The sequence below is a fragment of the Emydura macquarii genome, unplaced genomic scaffold, assembly GCF_026122565.2.
Source record: "Emydura macquarii macquarii isolate MOO-44397 ecotype Brisbane River unplaced genomic scaffold, CSIRO-AGI_Emac_v2 contig_3240, whole genome shotgun sequence".
Classification (NCBI taxonomy): Eukaryota; Metazoa; Chordata; order Testudines; family Chelidae; genus Emydura; species Emydura macquarii.
The window spans coordinates 5,959,837-5,979,731 of NW_027133377.1; the positions used below are offsets into that span (position 1 = coordinate 5,959,837).

At 37.6% G+C, this 19,895-nt stretch overlaps 1 protein-coding gene across 4 annotated transcripts in view; it reads left to right on the top strand.

The window, feature by feature from the left end:
• The window catches only part of KIF18A (kinesin family member 18A), a 103,737-nt gene that overhangs the window by 76,720 nt on the left and 7,122 nt on the right, over positions 1 to 19,895 (top strand). For all 4 annotated transcript variants that reach the window (XM_067532049.1, XM_067532050.1, XM_067532052.1 and 1 more), the window contains one exon: positions 18,886 to 19,378. In XM_067532049.1, coding sequence (XP_067388150.1) covers positions 18,886 to 19,378 — 493 coding nt within the window. The remainder of the gene's footprint in view (positions 1 to 18,885; positions 19,379 to 19,895) is intronic.

Here is a 19,895-nt window from a genome sequence, read left to right on the forward strand (position 1 = left end):
ATAAGCTGCACGGCTGGGATTGAGCATCTGCGCAGGGGTCACTAAACAGATTGAAGGGCCTCTCCCACCAACCCCCACCCATAACTTTGGAAGGCTGTAGGACACGATATCTTCCTTGGGCCTCTTACCCTGAAGAGGGATGAAACTAATTGGAGACCCGACCACAGGGTCAGATTGATGCCCACCAAAAGGCAAACTGCTACAGGACATAACAGTGGGCAATGAGAGAGATGAGTAGAAACTTAGTACCTTACCCAGTAGGCAACACAGCCAGTGAGCAAATGCCGATCAGCATCTTGCAATGCTTTCCTGGCTGAAAATTAGTTGGTCTATCCTGAACTTTCACTACACCGTTCCAAAATTCATGAAGATGGCTCTTCCTCTGTTGTTGGCCTATACTGCATTTGAGTTTAAAAGACTTATTAATAAAGGTAAAACTATTAGGGATTGCTATGCTTTAGAAAGCTTCTTGAGAATTAACTTTGCCACTGATTTTGTTCCAGGATGAGGCTTGAGGACACAATATTTTTGTCACAGACAAAATGTATATACCAAAGCTTCTAAGGAAGAAAAAAAAAAAAAAGTAGGTTAGAAAACATTTATTAGCAAGAAAAAACATGATTCTCTCTATACTAAAGAGGGAACAAAATGGCCAAAAAAAAAATGGGAAGGATGCAGTGCTTTCTTATTCTTTAAAGACCCAAAAAAATAAGTTTGCTCAGAACTAATTTTTTCCCCAAAGTCATTTCAAAAGAATGCTTGGCAATCATTTAGCAAGACCTGACCTGACTAAGATCTTTAGTAAACAAATATAAAGGAAGATTTATACAGATGCATTTGGTGCATTGAATATTTTATTTTTTTGGTTCATAATATGTTCAAGATGTTGGAAAGGAAATAGGGTTTTGCACCAAGACTGCAAAACACCCACCACCTGTTACACAGTGGTCATTATTCCTTATTTTAAAATCCATATTTCACATACAACATAATTGCATGGACTTTACTTGTCAACAGTAAAACACAACAGTTCATTTCTTGGCACTTGATTTTATTTTTAATTTCATTCATAAATTGGGAGAATTTTAAAATCTACAATATTTCATAAATATGTATTTCCTCTTGGGAATGTTTCTCAAGTTTGTTTTTAAATACTTTGTTTTTGGAGAAGTTAATTGGTGGTAATACAGTGTTTCATTTGCATTCAATTGAATTATGTATACAGTATACTTTATTAAAGTATTATGAGTCTGGGGAGTCCAACAGGAAGGGTGTGTATTAGGTCAGCTTGTTAGTAGATGTAATTTACTGCTCTTGCATCTAAATGTGGATGGCTTTCAGAGAGTGAGTATTTTGGTGGGGGAAATTTATAAATGACTTCCTGCAGAAATGAAATACTATTATGACTAAATATGGTAATCATGCCGTGCCAGCACTCATGGGCCATATATAAGATATATTAGGGAAGTATAACTTCCTTTTCAGTATATGTTTATAAAGTTATTACTGGACTAAGAAGACTCTAATTAACATTATCCTTTTGCTGACAGTCTATTAAGAAAAGGGAAATATGAAACTTTAAAAAAGTTTGCAGGCAAATTAATGTAGCTTCAATGACTGATACATTCAACAAACAACAAGGAAACTATCAGTTTTTTTAAATTGGCAATTAGTAGTTGCTGCTGCTGCTGCAGCATTAATTTATAAAAATAGCTGTTTATGTGGAACTAAAATGGTATGGTTAAAATGATAGAATTAACCTCTGTTGTGACACTTTTTTCACATTATAATCATGGCCCCTGGAAATCTGAAGCAGTTGAAGCATTGCTATAGGAGGACAAGGAAAGAATTACAGCTGCAGGCCACTAGTTCTTCATAGGTTGCTATTAGATTTAAACTAGGGTTATTGGAAATGAATGGACAGTATAATGAAGATTTTAAGCATCTGCAGGAAATGATACTCCCTCCTCTTGTCTGTTGTTCCTCTCCTCTGCTTTTGAGATTTCTGGGTCAGGAGGGAGCAGCCAGTTTGACTTTGTAAATCTTATAAGAAAGTGTTATGGCACGGTTCTGACAGAAATCACACAAGAACTCTTATTCACAGGGGAAAGTCTGCAGATCCATTACAGTCATTGCTTGCAGCTTTTTGGGGGCAGTAATCAGACTTGTCAAACAAGCAGACTGGGAATGGCCATACCCCTGAAAACCCACCCAGCTAACCAGTTTGTACTGTCTCCAGTAGCTTGCTGGAAGTCTTTACCAGATCTCCTGTTCAAGGCAACAAGAAACCAAAACAACCAAAAAAGATTCTGTGTTACTAGGTTGTTGTTTAACCTCAAGTGGGCCCTCCAAAAGGATTTCTGGAAACCCCTTCGGATACCAAGTTCACTGGCTGTAGCAGCTTTCAGTGTCTCTGGAAGAACATCTCACAGGCAATCAGAAGCCTAGAGAAGTTGAAATGCCCGGGCTCACCAGACCCACCAGCCATGCCACAACTCCCAGTCTAACCAAACCTTGCTTGTGCTGCAAGTCAGTCATGCCATGCCTGCTGGTCTAATGGGCTCACGGTGGGTCAGCCATGCCCCATATAGATAGCCAGCCCCTCCTGGAGAGCTGAGGGAGAGAGCAATGCACGTATGGAGGAACAAGCAGGCAATAAGGGGACTCCTGGCCCACCACTTATTTTTGACTAATTTACTCTGTCCACTTTAACAAGGTATGAGTCAGCTTTTTTGAAGCCTGCCTTGATAATCCTAGGATTCAGTGAGGCAACATGAGTGTGCCATATGGCTGTTGCATAGCTCTGCCTGGCGTACTACTGGATCCAGTGAGACAAAAGGGATGCAGCTAATTGTATAACGCTGCTCAGTTAGCTACAGGGTGAAGTGAGACAAAAGGTTTTTCTGAGACTGCTTGTGTAACACCGCAGGGCTCGTTTTGAGATAAAAGGGCTGTGCCATGTAAAGGTTTCTCTGCCCCTTTCTTAAGCATCTATTAAGTTTAAAAAAAAACTACATAGAGATCATCTCAATAAAAGTGAATCTTCACAGAGTTGCACTTTTCTGTATCACACAACAGGTGTGGTCTCCCTCCATGTCCCCTCTTTAGTGAGATACTATTATCACAGGGTAATACAGGATAATCTCCCTTCTTTCTAGAAATAAAGAGGCAGGAATCCCATAAATCAGGGTATGCTCAGTGGTTGGATCCTGAGAATGTACTTTATCTAACTCTCCCTCTCCCCCACCTCCCCACACTCCACCCCATGCCCCCCCCCCACCTAAATCTGAGAAACTGGGAAGGAAAGGTAAAAGCACACTACAGATTCAGATCATAGGAGTCACTCCTACTCATATTTCTCAGGCTTGGTTTTCATAGTCAAAGGAAGAGTATGAAGTACAGAGACTCTCTTCCCCTTCTAGTTTACTATAATACAAATATTCCCATGATAAAGGCTCTTAAATGGACAAAAGGGGTCCAGGAAGTGCAGAGAGCTTCCTTGTATTTGCTCTCCTGAGAGCAAGAGAAGCTTTTACAATCTTGGGGATAGAGCCCTCAGAGGAGAAACTCAGAATCAGTTTTTTGAGGAGTAATTTGAAACCATTCCAGGAATATTATGTGAATGGTGTATTCCTCCAGATAAGCCCCTTAAAAAGGAAACATAAGAAGATGGGGAGAGTAAGGGGGTTAGTTCGCTGGCAGGTAAATTAGTGGTTATTTTATTTCCAAAGTTGATGCAATCCTTGGGTTAAAGAAATGGAAAATATTTCCTTTTAAAAGAATACAATAATAAAAAGCCACCTCAGCTGCTCTTCATACATCTGCTGCTTCCATGTTTTGTGGTAGAATCATACATACATGATCTCTCTACCTATTACCCTCTTTGTCATTAAGATGAAAAGATCCTGCAGGACAGCAGCCTCTTTAAGAAAGTCCTGTATAAGGACACCCCAAGCAGCATGAGATTTATAGTAAGAGCAGTGGAGGTAAACTTTTGTGTGTCACAACACCAGCTCTGCCTGAGCCCATGGAAATCCAATCCCCAGGTAGTATCCTGGGGCAGGCTTTTCAGTGACTATAAATGGAGCTGCTATAGAAACCACCTTTAAAAATAAGAATCATCATAATAATCTAAGGAGCCCCAGGAGTCCAAAAGGAAATAGACCCTGTATGGGTCTTGTTACTATTTGATCTAGCTAAGACTTGTAGAAGGGGTATCTAGCTAGCTGATTGAATACATAGAGTAGCATGAGACACAGGAGATACTGCAAAAAAAAGTTCTGCATTTTTCAAGCAAGAATGTGACTACAGGTTCATCCTATATAATGTGGTTTCTCAAATAGAAGGCCATTGTTGGGAAATTTTGAAGTATTGAATCAATGTTACATCAGAAGAATGTCTCTTGGGCAGAAATATCCAGTCTGGCTTACATCTTAGAATTAAAAACAACTCCAAACCAAGATTGACATCCCCCTCTTCTTCCAATTGATTGAAACACCAGAATATGAAAACTGAAATAAATCATCTGCTTCAAAATGAGGTATCCCAGGAAACAAATAGACTTAGACTTCTATTCCATCTTATTCCTATCCCCAAGTTCCAAAGACACAGGAACATTCAGTTAGAAGTTCTTGAACGGATTTTATCCAAAAGCCACAGATCAGGAGGAGACCCTAAGTTTCACCATAGTGTCAATTTCTATCATTAAGGATTCTTCCAATCAAATATCCACATTATTATTTGAACCTTTGAGAAGAAATATCAATATCACGTGCAACTGACAATGTTATCAATATGCCCCTTTATTCTTTGGCCTACTTGCCTTTCTAAGGGTGTTTTCGAAAATGCCAGTTAACATTGTTTTTCCTCAAGCAAAAAAGGTTCCTGTATGCACATGCTAAAATGATCTGCTCACCAGAGCACTCTTCCTGGAAAAAGCTAACAAAACAACTGTCACACAGTCAGGTTTTTTCAGGAACATCATGGTTTTGTGGTCAATATCGCCAACATCCAAATGATGTCATATCGTCAGTATTACTTTTGGAAAGTCATCAACATCATCCTCCACAGGAATTTATTTCAAACAGAGGACAAGATTCAGAAGGCACAATGTTGTTTGTTCGCCAGTCACATCTGTCAGGGGTCTGATGCCTTGCATAAGGACAAAGGTCTCTAGAAACCATACACAGTTGAAGTTTGTCTCCATAAACTTCTGTGATTTGTTTCCATAAACTTCTTAATATTTTGAGCTCATAGGACCCGTCATTCCTGTCCTCCCTTATCCCAGCACCAGGCATGCTTGGAAGGCCACAGTATGTTGCAATCAGAAAGGACTGGTGGAGAAAATCTATGCCAGCTTCAAAAGCAGTGTATCTCATTCAGGGAACAATTCCATCTAAGAATAATGGAAGAACGGTCCTCCAACACAGTATCACTTGGATCAATTAAGGGCTAACTGTGCCTAAGAGCTATAATTCCAGTCCTGATCAGCCAGGATCTTATAGCACGTCAGCATTGCCTTTTATCAACCGGGATGGAGGGTACCAGATTCTCAGTCTGACTACAAATTTCTAATCTCTGTTCCTGGACACACATTTTAAAGAAAAAAAGAGAAAGAGGCTTCTGTACATTCAAACACTACACATAAAGAGGAAATAAATACCATAGTGGCTGGTTAAGAAAGTAAAGGAAAAATCCAGGAGAGTGGAGTCTACAGCCTAAACTCTTCAAGTGGAGGGTCAGCCCTGAGTCACTTGCTTGTCAGTGGACCTATCTTTATCCGTAACCCAGCTAAGAAACTGAAGTCTTCTTCCAAATGATGAAATTAATAACTATAGCTACTATCATGCACTTTCTTCCATGGCCAAAAGCATGACTATCTTCTGGTCACAACATTTTCCAGGACCACAACAAAAAGGTAAACGTGAGCCGAGGTGGCATCATGTTGTCAGGGAAGTCCTGGGTCAAATGTCCTATTCAGGTGGTAATGGCCGCTCAGTTATGCCTTCTGTACAAGGAGGATTTGCTCACAATGACACAATTCTGCACCCAAGGTCAGGAAATTTTATCTAACTACACACTATGAGAGGTTGTAATTAAAATAGGATATTCAGATATGTTTATAGCACATTTCTCTCTTAGCCTTTATTACAAACTGGGCATCTTCAAGGGCCTGGATGGATCCAGTCAATGAAACACTGCAGTATATTGTTAAATTATTGGCCTGGATGGATCCAGTCAATGAAAGGGCAAAGTGTGCTCCCAGGGGGAAAAAAATTATGCTCATTCATTCAGAGCCATGGAAGGTTCCTGGACTGAAGACTCTCACCCAAAATACAAAGAGAGATGTAAAATGGCCTCCTACTCAAGTTTTTCTCACCTTCACTAAGCTTTACAAATTAAATGTGCAGGCCTCCTCGGTCTCCCATTGGATACAGGTGTCTGCATACTGTGCTTGCCAGGTAACTAATATATTTTTAAACGAATTAGACTTCTATCTCCTTATTCATTCTTTGTTTTCTCTTCATAGTAATGCACTGCTTTTGGATATCCCATCGTAATGGATCTGCAGACCTTCTCTGCAAGAATAATAGGAAAATTTATCTGCCTTATCCAAAAATTTTATTTGTACTAGCAGGAAAGTCTGCAGAGTCAACCCATCCAACACAAAGATTACGGTTCTCAGGGAGTTTTTCTTGTTTGTTCCCCCACTTCCCTGCCCCCCATTAACCTGTGAAATAAACTTTAAATGATTTAGCTCTGCCAAGCCGCTTTGTAGAGTTATGTCACATTGGCTAACTGGCTGGGTCTTTAGGGGTATGGCCACCCTTAGTCTTCCTGACTGACAAAAGCCTGCAAGCAGGAGTACAACCCATTGTAATAGTTCTGCAGACTTTCCCACAAGAAGAAAGAATATTTTCAGATAAAGTAAGATGCATTTTCCTATTCTCAAGTGATAAGTATTGGAGTGCCTTTTAGTTTATTTGTGGACAAGACTATTTCATGTAAATACGTTAGAATAGATTTCTTGTTATCATTGCAGATTTATTCTATTCTATGAATCTGTAGAATAACACAAGGACACTCAGGTCATGTAATTTTCCATGTTGCAGCATAGGGTGAATTTGGTCCTGCAAATAACTGCTACAGAATTTACCTTTTTAATACACTGTTCAAACTTCTTAGGGTACTGGATTCTTTTTTATATTAAAGAGAGATACTGTGAATTGTTCTTTAAAATGAAGTGCCCAGTTACAATGATCTGCAATCCCATGCAACAGATTTCTGGTTTGATTTTCTGAGTCTTCGGGGGGGGTTAGGAATGCCACACAAGTAGGGAGTGTGTGTATTCTGTTTCTCAGAAACAAATGCATAGAACATTTTAGTGACAAATGTCAAAAAAGTGTATATATACTGTGCTTCCTATTGTATTTGTTGAGTCCTTTCATTCTCTCATTGCATCATCAACATCCTTCTGATCCTCATATGGTGACCTTCCTCTCTTTATGGTTGTACCCATCTCAGTTACTCAAATGCTCAGGGCTCACTGAGCCACCTGTTACTGAAAAGACAAATGAATCCCAATCATATTGACAGCCTAGAGGAAATGAGTATGTTTATGAGAATGCAGCCAACTGAAACCTAGCAAATAGTCATATGCTTTATGATGGTTTATTTGGAGGAATGATGGAAAAGGGTGAGGAGAAGTTTAGGACCCTAGTTAGGCAAAGAACCTTCTAGTAAATTCACAACAGCGAGTTCAAAGTGCACACTAAATCAAGAACAAAACTAAGGAATGGAGAGAACTGAATTGATGTCAAAGGAGGAAGTAGGATGTTTGAATCCCAGCTTTAGTTGAGGGTCCTACAGAAATAAGTTTTGAAAAAAATTATGCCAACTAGATGTATGTATTGAACTGATGTTGGACTCTCGTGACCTCTTTTACACTCTGGCTTAGGAGCTTATCCAGGACCATTCAAGTTTGTTTGATCATTCATCCAGTGTTTGTGACCAGATGACCAAGATAATTGACTCTGTGTTCAGGACTTTAAGGAATCTTCATAAAAACTTGTCATAATTTTGCCAAAGCAGATGGCTTTTCACCATGTCGCAATGAAATCTCTTCCTCCATTTTCAATGCCGCCTCCTTTCTTGTTTTTCCTTAAACCTTTTGAAGCCTTTCACCATCTTCTCCAAAGCAAATTCAAATATCTGTCAGTTCTTTTCCCAATGTTGATCTCGCAGCCCCACATACACACACTACTAGGGTATGTTTTCATTGTCGGCGGCAAATTTGCCTCCATCTGATCAATTTATCCGGCTTGATTGAGCGGAAGTGAAGACCCGCTTATCGATCCAGAAGTCGGTTCAATAAAACCACCTCCAAAACAAAAGTAGTGCTGCGTCAACAGGTATGCATTTCCCGTCTACACAGCATAGTGGAGATGATGCACAGAACAGAATTTAGGAAGTCGATGTAAGTTACGCAAGCTATTCTATGTAGCTTGTGTAACTCCCATCAACTGCCATTGAATTTGCCGGTAAGCGTAGACCAGGCCCTAGTGTCATTAGTACTACTGCTCCATTCATCCAAATGCCATCTGCACTAACATTACTGATGGTGAAATCTGTATCCCTTGGTCATGTAAAGTTAGATTAGAAAAAGCCATAGAGCAATCTTGCACTGGCTGAGATAGTAACCAAGAGTTCTGATCTTCTCTATCTGTTACACAGCAGGTTTAAAATAATTACTTGTATCAGCATATAATAGCTATTCTAAACAAAAATCTTTGCAAAATTTCATATGAAGACCATTGGCAAGAAATTGCTGATTCTTATGTTTTAAACTGCCTCTTTATGCAGTTCGCTTATTTTCATCATGGGCGGTTAATGCTGTAGCCAAGGTTAGTAGAAGGCATTTCTGTTCATTTTTTCCTCTGCCGGGGTGTGAATGGTTTTGAGAAGGGTATTTTTTGCTTTACTTAATTCAGTAAGTTTTAGATTTTTTTTTATATGTAATATCAAGGTTGCACAACTAAAATTAAAAAATGAAGATGCATAAGTTTTTAGGGTAAGAGTAGCTTGGCCACATTGTGCATATGCAGTATTTTCTATTCTTTTCTCTCTCTCTTTCCCCCCCTCCCCCCCTCCCCAAAAAACGTGTAACTTAACATATCTGGGTTTTTTTCTTAGTGTAAAGTTTGTAGGTTACACAAAATGACTAAAATGAACTTTACCTTTTGTTCTCCTGACTTTTGGTCATTTTTATTATGAAATCTTAACATAGCATTGCTATAAGTTTTGTGCATTAAATAGAATCATATCTTCTTCATTAAAACACAGAAATTTTGCAAAGTATATACTATTATCATTATCGAAAATCAAAATACACATTAATTTCAGAAGTTGTTCAAATATATTAATTCTTTGCTTTGAAATGACTTCAATTACACATTCATCTTCGAGAAGAAGCTGTCATCTTCCTATGGGCTAACAGAGTATTTTAGGAATAAGTTAGAAGATGTTTTTATTTGATTGCAGTTTGTGTATGTTGAGTGGAATGTAAAATTATATGGAGCTGTCATCGAATAAAATAAATTATATGTAAAATTCAAGATATGGAAGAGGTTTAAATTAATTAAAATAGTCTTAAATTCCATTATTAAGGATCTTGGTTAATGGAGTGATCCACACTATTCACAGTGTAGAGTGGGGGTGTGTGCAATGGGAAAAGATGCACAAGGTTAGGTAGAGGTACTGGTATTTACAAGTATTTCTATGAATGAGGAAGTTCTTGGCATGAATTCAGGCATCCCATTTCCTGAAGCCTTACTGTGCATTAGCAGTGAGAGAACAAAATTGATTTACAGGAAAAATGGCATCCATTACCTTCCCTAGTGACAAATATCCAAAAGTAAAGTCAATTTACCACTGTGTGTGGCAGTGACAATTGGGATATAGTTGTATGATAGTAAAAATATTGATTAAAATAGAAAAAACATAATTCTGCGTTAAAGACTTGTTATATACTGAAGAGCTGATTCACCCTGTCCTAATATGACTGACTTCTTTCGTGTTGAATAAAATAGTAGTAAAGACCACCATGCCAGTCCCATGAATGCAAACTGTTTTCTAGCCTTTTCACATCATAGCTATTGTTATAAGAATGTCATTAAATTGCCCACCATCATGATCCCTTGGGGTCACATGAATATTCAATAGCTGAAATTCATTCACTAGACATAATTTGCAATTCGGAATTCCGTGAGTCAGAAAGTTGTTAAAAGAATCAAAATTTATGATTAGTGTAGTAATTGGATCAATCATTTGTAGCCCAGAAATGTTTATTGAAATGCATACATTAATATTTGATTTCACTTTAGCAGAACAACCTGGCAGACTTAATTTAGCAGTTTCCAGAAATATCCCCTCATGCATGTATTAACATGAGTTCTAGAAGAAGAAAAATCTTGGCTATTATTTTGTCCCAAATGTCAATTAGAACTAATCCCTTTCATCAGTGTCTCTTTGTCACAAACCCTACTTATTTGGGCTGTGACTCATGTTTACTAAATACTGCATTCTGCTTTTCAGATTAATTTATACCTCTGTAAATCTTTTATGGTTGTACACCCATCTCTTGATAAATTAGTTTCACAGGATAAAGTCTTTTGGGCAAACCAAAGGATGACCAAAACCTCCTGCCTCCCTTTTTTTTTTTTTTTTTTTTTTTTTTTTTTTTGAAGTGACGCTTTTAACTCCTCCTTAATAAATCATTTTTGCACTTAAAGCATGTATATATAAAAGCATCTGGTAAAACAAACAGTTGATCAAAAACAAATTTTGGCAACTATAAACTTAAAATTCATCAGCCTGCCTATAAAGGTCAGTCAGTAGGAATATGTTCTGTTTTCAATGAGAAATTCTATTTTTAGAAATAAGCATTTTGCTTTAGAAAATCAACTCATGATGATGTTACTTCCGTTAAATATATTTTACTCAAGTCCCTTTACCTCTCAACTGCATATTAAACATCTGTATATACACAGTACTAATAATGAATAATAATAAATATATTCATAATGTCTTGTTCTAATACAGCAAGCAAAAAGATACTCATGATCTCTAGTGATCACCGACTGATATTGTTAGAAAACTTTTACAGTACAGTAAGCAAAAGGGAAAAAAAATCCATAGAAATCATAACATTTGACCAATTTTGCAAACTTTTTTTTCAGATGAAAACATACTTTATACATTATTATAAGTGTCTGATACCTATATTCCAGTCAAAAGCCTAATGCTAAAATTGTGTCGTTTGAATGGCTCTACAAGGTAAATACAGTCAGAACCATTTCAGATGGTGGGATTTCTTCTTTCATAACAACCATTTTGTATGGAAATTTTTATTTGCTATACTAACAAACATGAATTTGATAGCTTCCATTAAATGTTTGCCATATTGGATGGCCTTTTTTATTTTAAAGAAGACTTTCTTTTTGTACCGTTGTTTATTTGAACATTAATTAAATTTTAGTTCAGTGCCTAGGAATACAATGTATTCCCACTTCGACAGTATTAATTTTAATATAAACCAATTTAATGAATGGTCTTGTTAATTGGCTTCTTGGATGTTAGTCATCACTATGTTACTTTTCAACACATAGGTGTTGCTTCATAAAATATTTTATATTAGTGGATGTGGCGAATGAGAATGTATTGACTCCTTATTCATTCTATTTGCACAGAAACATATTTAGGGAGAAATTAGCAGCATACACATACACTAAGAAGCATGCATCCTCCCACAGAGATCACGCGCGCACACATGCTCACACACACGCACACCTCGATCTCCAATATCTGAGGTTAATATTAGGTCAATCAAGGGAAAATATTACCCGAAGTTCTATCATAAAATAACGAGAGTCCTGAAGCACTTTAAAGACTAACAAATTTCTGCAGGCATAAGCTTTCGTGCGCTGACGAAGTGGGTTGCAGCCCACGAAAGCTTATGCCTGCAGAAATTTGTTAGTCTTTAAAGTGCTACAGGACTCTTGTTGTTTTTACTGTATACAGACTAACATGGCTACCCCTCTGGAACTTATCATAAAAATGTTTCAGTTAATGAAATAAATGCGAGAATTACTTCAATCCTTTAAATCTGAAATGTTTTACTTCTCCCTGACCAGATGTCAGTATTAAAAGGAAGAGTGTAAAATGACCACATGCCTGCAAAATCACCTGGATCATTCTTTTCAACATACAGCTGTATTGCCCCATACAGCAGAGTTCAGTGATCACAGAGAATAATTACAGATTCTAAGAAGATTATTAATAGAAAATAGGCCAATTCAGCACCCTAAGAGAAAAGTAACATTGAATCAGTGTAAATATACTCATCTGTAAATTATTTGACAGTGTTACACAGATGATTCTCCTGTTTTAATATGTATTTGCAAACAGTACCTAAGCATTCAAAGGTCTTGTTTGGGACAAGACTTTCCTAGAATTGAGTGTTCCACCATTTAGAAAATAGAGAGAAGCAGCTTGTACAGAGGTTTAAATTTTAGGCATATGGTATTTTCAGTGTCAACCAACTGTAACTTTCAATGTGATGCATCATATGTGGGAGAGTATATAACAAAATTATATTACAACGTTCCATGTGTGGTCACTTCTTATACTGAGGTCTATAGAAGAGTCTTCACAAAAAGGATTCCAGTCATCACTCACTTCTTTTCACAGTGCCCAGATTTTAACTGCAGTGCTCTTTGCAATTTCGCTTATTTTTCCAGCTTTTAGTTAAGATAACATTGGCATAGATGGAAAACAACCATAATACACTGTGTATGGAAATGTCTACTATGGAAATATATGCAGTTCACTCTTTGTCAGCCAGGTCAATGTGCCTGTAAATTTCTCCTGGCAGAGAAGAGAGCGTCGTATTAGTAGCACAGAACACAACCAAACTCCTTTGGGTGGTACTGAATCTGCATCAGGAAAAGAAATTTAAAAATTAAATTAAAAAACTAAATTAAAAATAACATAAAATCAGTGTTAAAGAGAACCCCAGCATTTTTTGTTAAAGCAATCTATGCTATTCCCAACCCCAAGGGAAGCTCATAGCACTTGAGGGATGTAATGGTACTTGTCACTGGCTTCTCCAAAACTGTAATGCAAAATCTAGACAAGATGAGTCCTGAGAAACACCGAGATTTGTATAACAGAAAGGCAGGCTCAAGAAATGTTTGCTGGACAAAACTGCCGAGATGTAAATAAAATGTATGCACTTTATACCATATCTTAACAAAGCATTGTGTGTTCAAGAATCCCCCATAAATTACTATCCTATCCTTTTATGTATCATAAGCCTTGTATTCAGCTGAACTCTATGGAAACACTAATCCTGTGTAGCAACAGTTGTTACACAAGACTGACTTTAAACTACATTAATAATATGATGACAAGTATTGAGAGCCCCAAAATTTACTTATCTTACTATACTTAGCTTTGATGTTATTCTTTCCTTTTAAGATTTGAATAAAGCAATGTTAAAGATTTCCCTAATTAATTCACTCCTTTTGATACATTTCATGCCCAGCTCACATTCAATTTGTGTCATAACCACTTGTGATTTTGTGTAAAGCAGCAGTCTGATAAATATGGCTCATGGGTTCTATGAAATATTTGTATCACTATACTATCTCAGAGTCCGAGTCATGTTTGCTGGACAAAATTGCTGTTTTGCTAGGCCCTGACAAAAACAGAATAAAAAACCTGTTCCTGCCCCAAAGGCACTTGCAATCTAAGTATAAAACAAAGGAAACTAGATGGGTGAAGTAAAGGAAACAATGAGTCAATATTGGTCAGCATGATAGATAGTGGTCTCAAGACACCAGCAGTCTTGCTGTTTTCAAGTTTTTGTTGTAGGAATCATGGAAAAAGAGGCTTTTTTTGAGGGATTTGAAGAATTAATAGAATTCCACAGAAGGGACCATTGCGATCATCTAGTCTGACCTCCTGTATAGCCTAGGCCATAGAACTTGCCCCAAAATAATCCCTGGAGCATATTTTTTAAAAAAAACATCAAATCTTGATTTAAAATTTCAGTGATAGAAAATCCACCATGAATGACCCTTGGTAACTTGTTTCAGTGACTAAATTACTCTCACCATTAAAAATGAACACCATATTTCCAGTCTGAATTTGTCAAGCTTCAGCTTCCAGCCACTGAATCATGTTATATCTTTCTCTGCTAGATTGAAGAGCCTATTCTTAAATATTTGTTCCACATGTAGATATTTATAGACTCCAATTAAATCACCTTTTTCTTTGTTAAACTAACTAGATTGAGCTCTTTGAGTCTTTCATTGTAAGGCATGTTTTCTAATCCTTTAATCATTCTCGTGGCTCTTCCTGAACCCTCTGTAATTTATCAACATCCTTCTTGAATTGGAGGCACCAGAACTGGACACAGTATTCCAGGAGTGGTTGCACCAGTGCCAAATGCAGAACTGAAATAACCTCTCTACTTCTATTTGAGACTCCCCTGTTGATGCATCCTGGGATCGCATTAGCTCTTTTGGCCACAGCATCACACTGGGAGCTCATATTCAGCTGATTATCCAAATCTTTTTCAGAGTTACTGCTTCTGAGGATAGAATCCCCCCATCCTATAAATATGGCCTACACAAGATAATGTTAGTTTTGCTGATATTTATGGGGAACTCCTCCCAAGTATGAGGTGTAGCCTCTGGGAAAGCATGAAGGTGCTTGTTTGAAATTTTAACAAGTGGGCAATGGAGGCTGGCATCGTAGGCCAATTGGAGGTATTGGTGCCAACATCTCTATAGCAAATGAGATGATAGGTGGGCTGGAAATAGGCCATGAAAACAAGTAGCTTATGTTTAATGCAATAGAGAAGTGGGACCCAGTGGAGGGATACAAAGAGACAGGAGATGTGGTCAAAGTCGACAGGATTAGCAGCAGCATTCTCAATGGATATGAGCAGGACAAGGTTGCATTTGTCAAGACCAGAGAGAAGGATGAGGCAGTCATTGGAATACAAGATGATGAGAACTTGGACAAGTTTTACTGGATGGATGGATAGGAAAGGCTGTATCTCTGGATATATCTAAACTGTAGCTGGGAGCTAGACTCTCACTAACTCTGCTAGAACTAGCATGCTAAAAATAGCAGCGTGGACATTGCAGTATGGTCAGTGGCTTGGACCAGCTATCCATGCTTGGGTGTCAGGCAGGCTTGCATTAGGGCAGTTAACTCAAACTGCCAATTGTGCTGCCAGATCTGCACTGCAATTCTGAGCAGAGGTAGTGTGAGTCCGTCTACGCAGATTGGGAGATTTGCTCCTAGATGCGGTGTAATCATAATCTTAGCAATGTTGGTTCCATCTGCATAACAGGATTTAGATATAGCCTGGATGTAGAAAGAGAGATGTCTTTCCTCCTCCATCATGAATAACGTGAAGAAAGTGAATAAGAAAGTGTTACTTACCCCTTCAGATAACACAAGAACCAAGGGTCACCCAATGAAATTAATAGGCAGCAGGTTTAAAACAAATAGAAGGAAGTACCGCTTCACACTACACACAGTCAACCTGGGAAACTCATTTTCAGGGGATATTGTGAAGGCCAAAACTATAATTGGGTTTAAAAAAGAAATTGGACAGGTTCATAGAGGATAGGTCCATCGATGGCTATTAGCCAAAATGGTTAGGAATGCAACCCCATTTTCTGCGTGTCCCTAAGCCTCTGACTGCCAGATTCTGGGACTGGGTGACAGAGGATGGATGACTTTATAATTGCCCTGTTCTGTTCATTCCCTTTGAAGCATCTGGCATTGGTCACTGTCAGAAGACAGGATACTAGGCAAGAAGGGTCATTGGTCTGACCAAGCATGGCCTTCCATGTCTTTGCACAGCAACTGTGTCTGCTCCTTTCTGGCTTTGACTCTTTGCTTTCTGGTTCCAGACTTAGCTAGCCTGAGCTTCTCAGCAGTGTTGACAAACTCACAATTTTCTCATGAATCTCACAATATTTAGTGTTTTTCTTAAAGCCCCAGGTGCTAGAATCAAGAGATTGCAGGAGGACATTCCGTTTATTTCTAGTATCTTGTCCACTGTACCTTAGTGGCAAAGTGAACTGGTAGTACTCTGTTTTATCTTAACTTGTCCTTTACTATGGATTTCATTCTGGTTATGTTAAGTAGTTATTTTAAAGGCCTGGTATTTTTATTACTGGCTTATATTTGCCCAGATAGAACCTCTGCAATCTGCTTTTTATTAATGTACTTGTTCTACAGTATGAAATATTGCTTATTGTGGTGAAGTTCAACAAATTATTAATGTTGGCAATATTTTTGTGTTCTCCACCTATCTAGTTCATGGTATAAATGCTCACATTTACGGTTAATTTAAAAGTGTTTTCTGTACTTAGTCTTGTAGAAGCTTCTAAAACTTGGCACTCTCACCAAGATATTTGTCTATCACAGACTTCCTTCCTAGTCGTTCTTAGGACATTTGCATAATCCAGCATCTTACAGTAAGCAAACTTTCTGAAACTGGAACCTCATTGTCGGAATGTATCAACAGACAAATAGAACGCTAACCACTACTTTTTCCCGAAACACACACTTTCAGATGCATATAAGCTGCAGCAAAGCCTCATAAATTAATATTTAAAAATGTGACCTAAAATGTTTAATGGATAGTTGTTTCAAGACAAGAAATGGATTTGCTGGATAAAGCTTTGTTGGATTTCAGAATATAAGCTGTCCAAAAACCTTTAAATGGAAGCCCTGGTCACATTTTTAATTGTGACAGAAGGTATATATTCTGAATAAAGGCATTAGTTTTACAGTAAAAATGTATACAATACTTGACATGAGGCCAAGGATGAGAGAGTGGACCTTGTAGTGAACTATAAATGGAATCATTAGTGCTCCTGCAAGAACACCCATTGAAAGTAATTTATAAACCGAAAAGAAAAAAAAACCCTCTTGCCTATTATCGGCCAATAGGCTTTGAGAAAAATAGCTGTCTGGTACCACAGTATGGCTATAAAAGATAGTGGTAGGGGAAATGAAATGCCATATGAGACTGGGAAATTATTTTTGAAACATGCCTCCCATTTATGCTATATTCAAACAAAAATTCCACAGCTGTGAAATGAAACAGCATAATGACTGTTTCTCTATTAATGTTTCATCACTGCCCGCCCCATTAATGCACAGAAAAGGTATTGTGGTAAAGCTTTAGTTATAAACTAAAATTAGCAAATAATTAACTATGTGCTGTCTGGTCTTGTAGTTTGTATGTAGTGTAATTTTGTTTTAAAAATGAATTGTTATATTACCTATTTTTTTCAACCTTCTACCCCTTACACTTTATGGAGCTGTTAAAAGCTGTAGGGTAATCTCTGTGGGAGAAGACTAAAGATAAGGAACACTTCACTCAAAATTAACTTTCTTAAAAAATTGCATTTATTTTTTTTTCTCAGTCAAAAGGAAATGCTTATTAGTCCCCCTGAATCAGTACTTCAGTTTAACATTTCAGATTATTTCCAGAGCAAGCTATTATCAACAATTATAGGCCAGGTGATTTTTTTTTTTTTACATCTCACTACTTTACCTGCTCATATGAATTAAGCAAACAGAGTAGAAACAAAGTGTGATTCTGAGACTGCAAATTGAAGTGAAGCCAGTCCATAGTAGGTGTACTTTTAAACACATTAGAGTTTTATCTCTTTAAAAGTTAAAATGAAGGTGAAATATAGAAACATCTCACTTTTATGACTGGCCTCTGCTAGCTTCAATTTGTAACATGAGACTTGTTTAACTTATATTATAAACTACCCATTGACCTGTGTCACCACTACCCAGCTATTTAAACAATGGTATATATCTTACACTGATTCTCCCTTGCTAAAAACTTGAGCAAAAATAAGATCTTCCATCCTTTCTCCCCTGGGCTGGTTTTTTTTATTTTGTTTTTGTTTTTAAATCAAGCAATAATACTTACTCTGGGTATGATCATGGATGTCTACTGCTTCCTTTGTCATTTTAAAGATTTTCAATAAACATTTAATTCCAGTTTTAATGAAAATGAGGTTGTTTTTGGAAGACCGACAAGATCCAATGTAACCTTACTACTCTTCTTCTCTTGTCTTTTTAGCACCAACACTTCTTTCCTGCTCTCATCTCTTCCTCTAATCCCTCTACTTGTTGTAACAATCCTATCTCCTTTCATCTCATGACTGCACCTGCCCCACACAATGTGCAATACTTACTAGAAGTCAGCAAAACTAATAGTTGCTACATTGTGGGGCAGTTGGGACCAGTTACTTTTTTTTTTTTTTTTTTTTTTTTTAAATGGAAAAATAGTAATTTACGACTTAAAACCTTCAAGAACCACTAAGTTGTACAATAGTTGACCTGTGCAATCACCTAATCTTATTTGTGTTATCCTTGTGCACTATTCCCTGGTCACCACCTTCTTTCTATTTAATGGTCACACTCATTTGGAGTGTTTTGTTTTAAATTAGATTGTGATCTCTTTGGGACAGAGACTTTGTATGCATGTGTGCAGCACCTTGCACAACAGAGAAATTTTGCAATACAGGCACTACCATAATAGAAATAATTATTTTCTTTCCTTTAGATACAAATGTGTTAATTTACCAGAAATTATTTCTAATAGCTTTTTCACTGCATTGAAGTTTACTTTTTTTGGCAGAGGAAGGAGGAAAAGAAAGGGCAAAGAAGTGAAACCATCTTCACTGGTTCAGATTGTGGGAGAGGGGAAAGTAGGGCTCTAATGAACAGAGTTTAGGTAAACTACTAACCAGTCTTAGTTGTATTGACCAGGTACACCTTCAGGAATGCCTTCAGAAGAAGCTAAGAAAAATGTGCAACATGCAAGCAAATGGGCAGTCCCTCCACAAAAAAGAACAAGGCGGAAGCTAATGGACTCTCCAGCAACAGCACAAAGCCCTGAAGCTTCCAAACAGTTTGCTCTTAATCACCTGGAGGATTCCCTCAGCAAGGAGGTCCATCCTATTGTGTATACACCAGAAGTTTGCAGAAAATCTGTGCAAAACCTTTGTACACTGACTGAAGTAAAGCAACCGTTACAAGCGGCAAACCTTCCCGAAGTGAACAATTGTCATGTAGACATTCTTTTCCCTTTGAAAGAAGAATGTGACATGGACTTCACGTATAATGAGATACCACAGTGTGAACAGACAGACATGAACTCAACAGTGACTCTGTATGAAGATACAAGTAACACAAATAACCCTTCTCCTGACTTGTCTGAAAAGGAGTCACACCAATGTAGCAACAGCAGTGTTTTACAAAGGTATTTATGTGCATGTCCATGAGAAGAATTCCCCATTCTTATTCCTCTTTTCCTACATTCTTTGTTTTATACTGCTTCTTTTCATGCAGGTTATCTGTTTTAGTTATACTGTTTTCTATTCTTCTAGTAAACTTAAATTAAGTTAATGGTGTGACTCCCCTCCCTTCCCACCCTCCTGCCCCAAAAGTTCTCAGCATTGGTCATTGCGGTCAATAGTAAAATTTCCATTGACTTCAGTGGGAAGAGAGTCAAGCCAACACTTAGCATTTTTTAAACTCCTGTCCTATTTTAACGAGACGTTAAAAACAAAATGCAAAATAAGCTGTTAAATGTTCTGGTCATATTGGACATATTTTGCAACCTAATATCCTAGAGATGTGGTAGAGGACACTTACTGGGTCTCAGGAAAACTGGGTACTATTCCCAGTACTGCTTCTGTGTGGCTTTAGAAAAATCGAGACTCAGGGAAGTTAAGAAATGTGCCTATCTATAAAATGGGGAAATACTAATCCTCCTT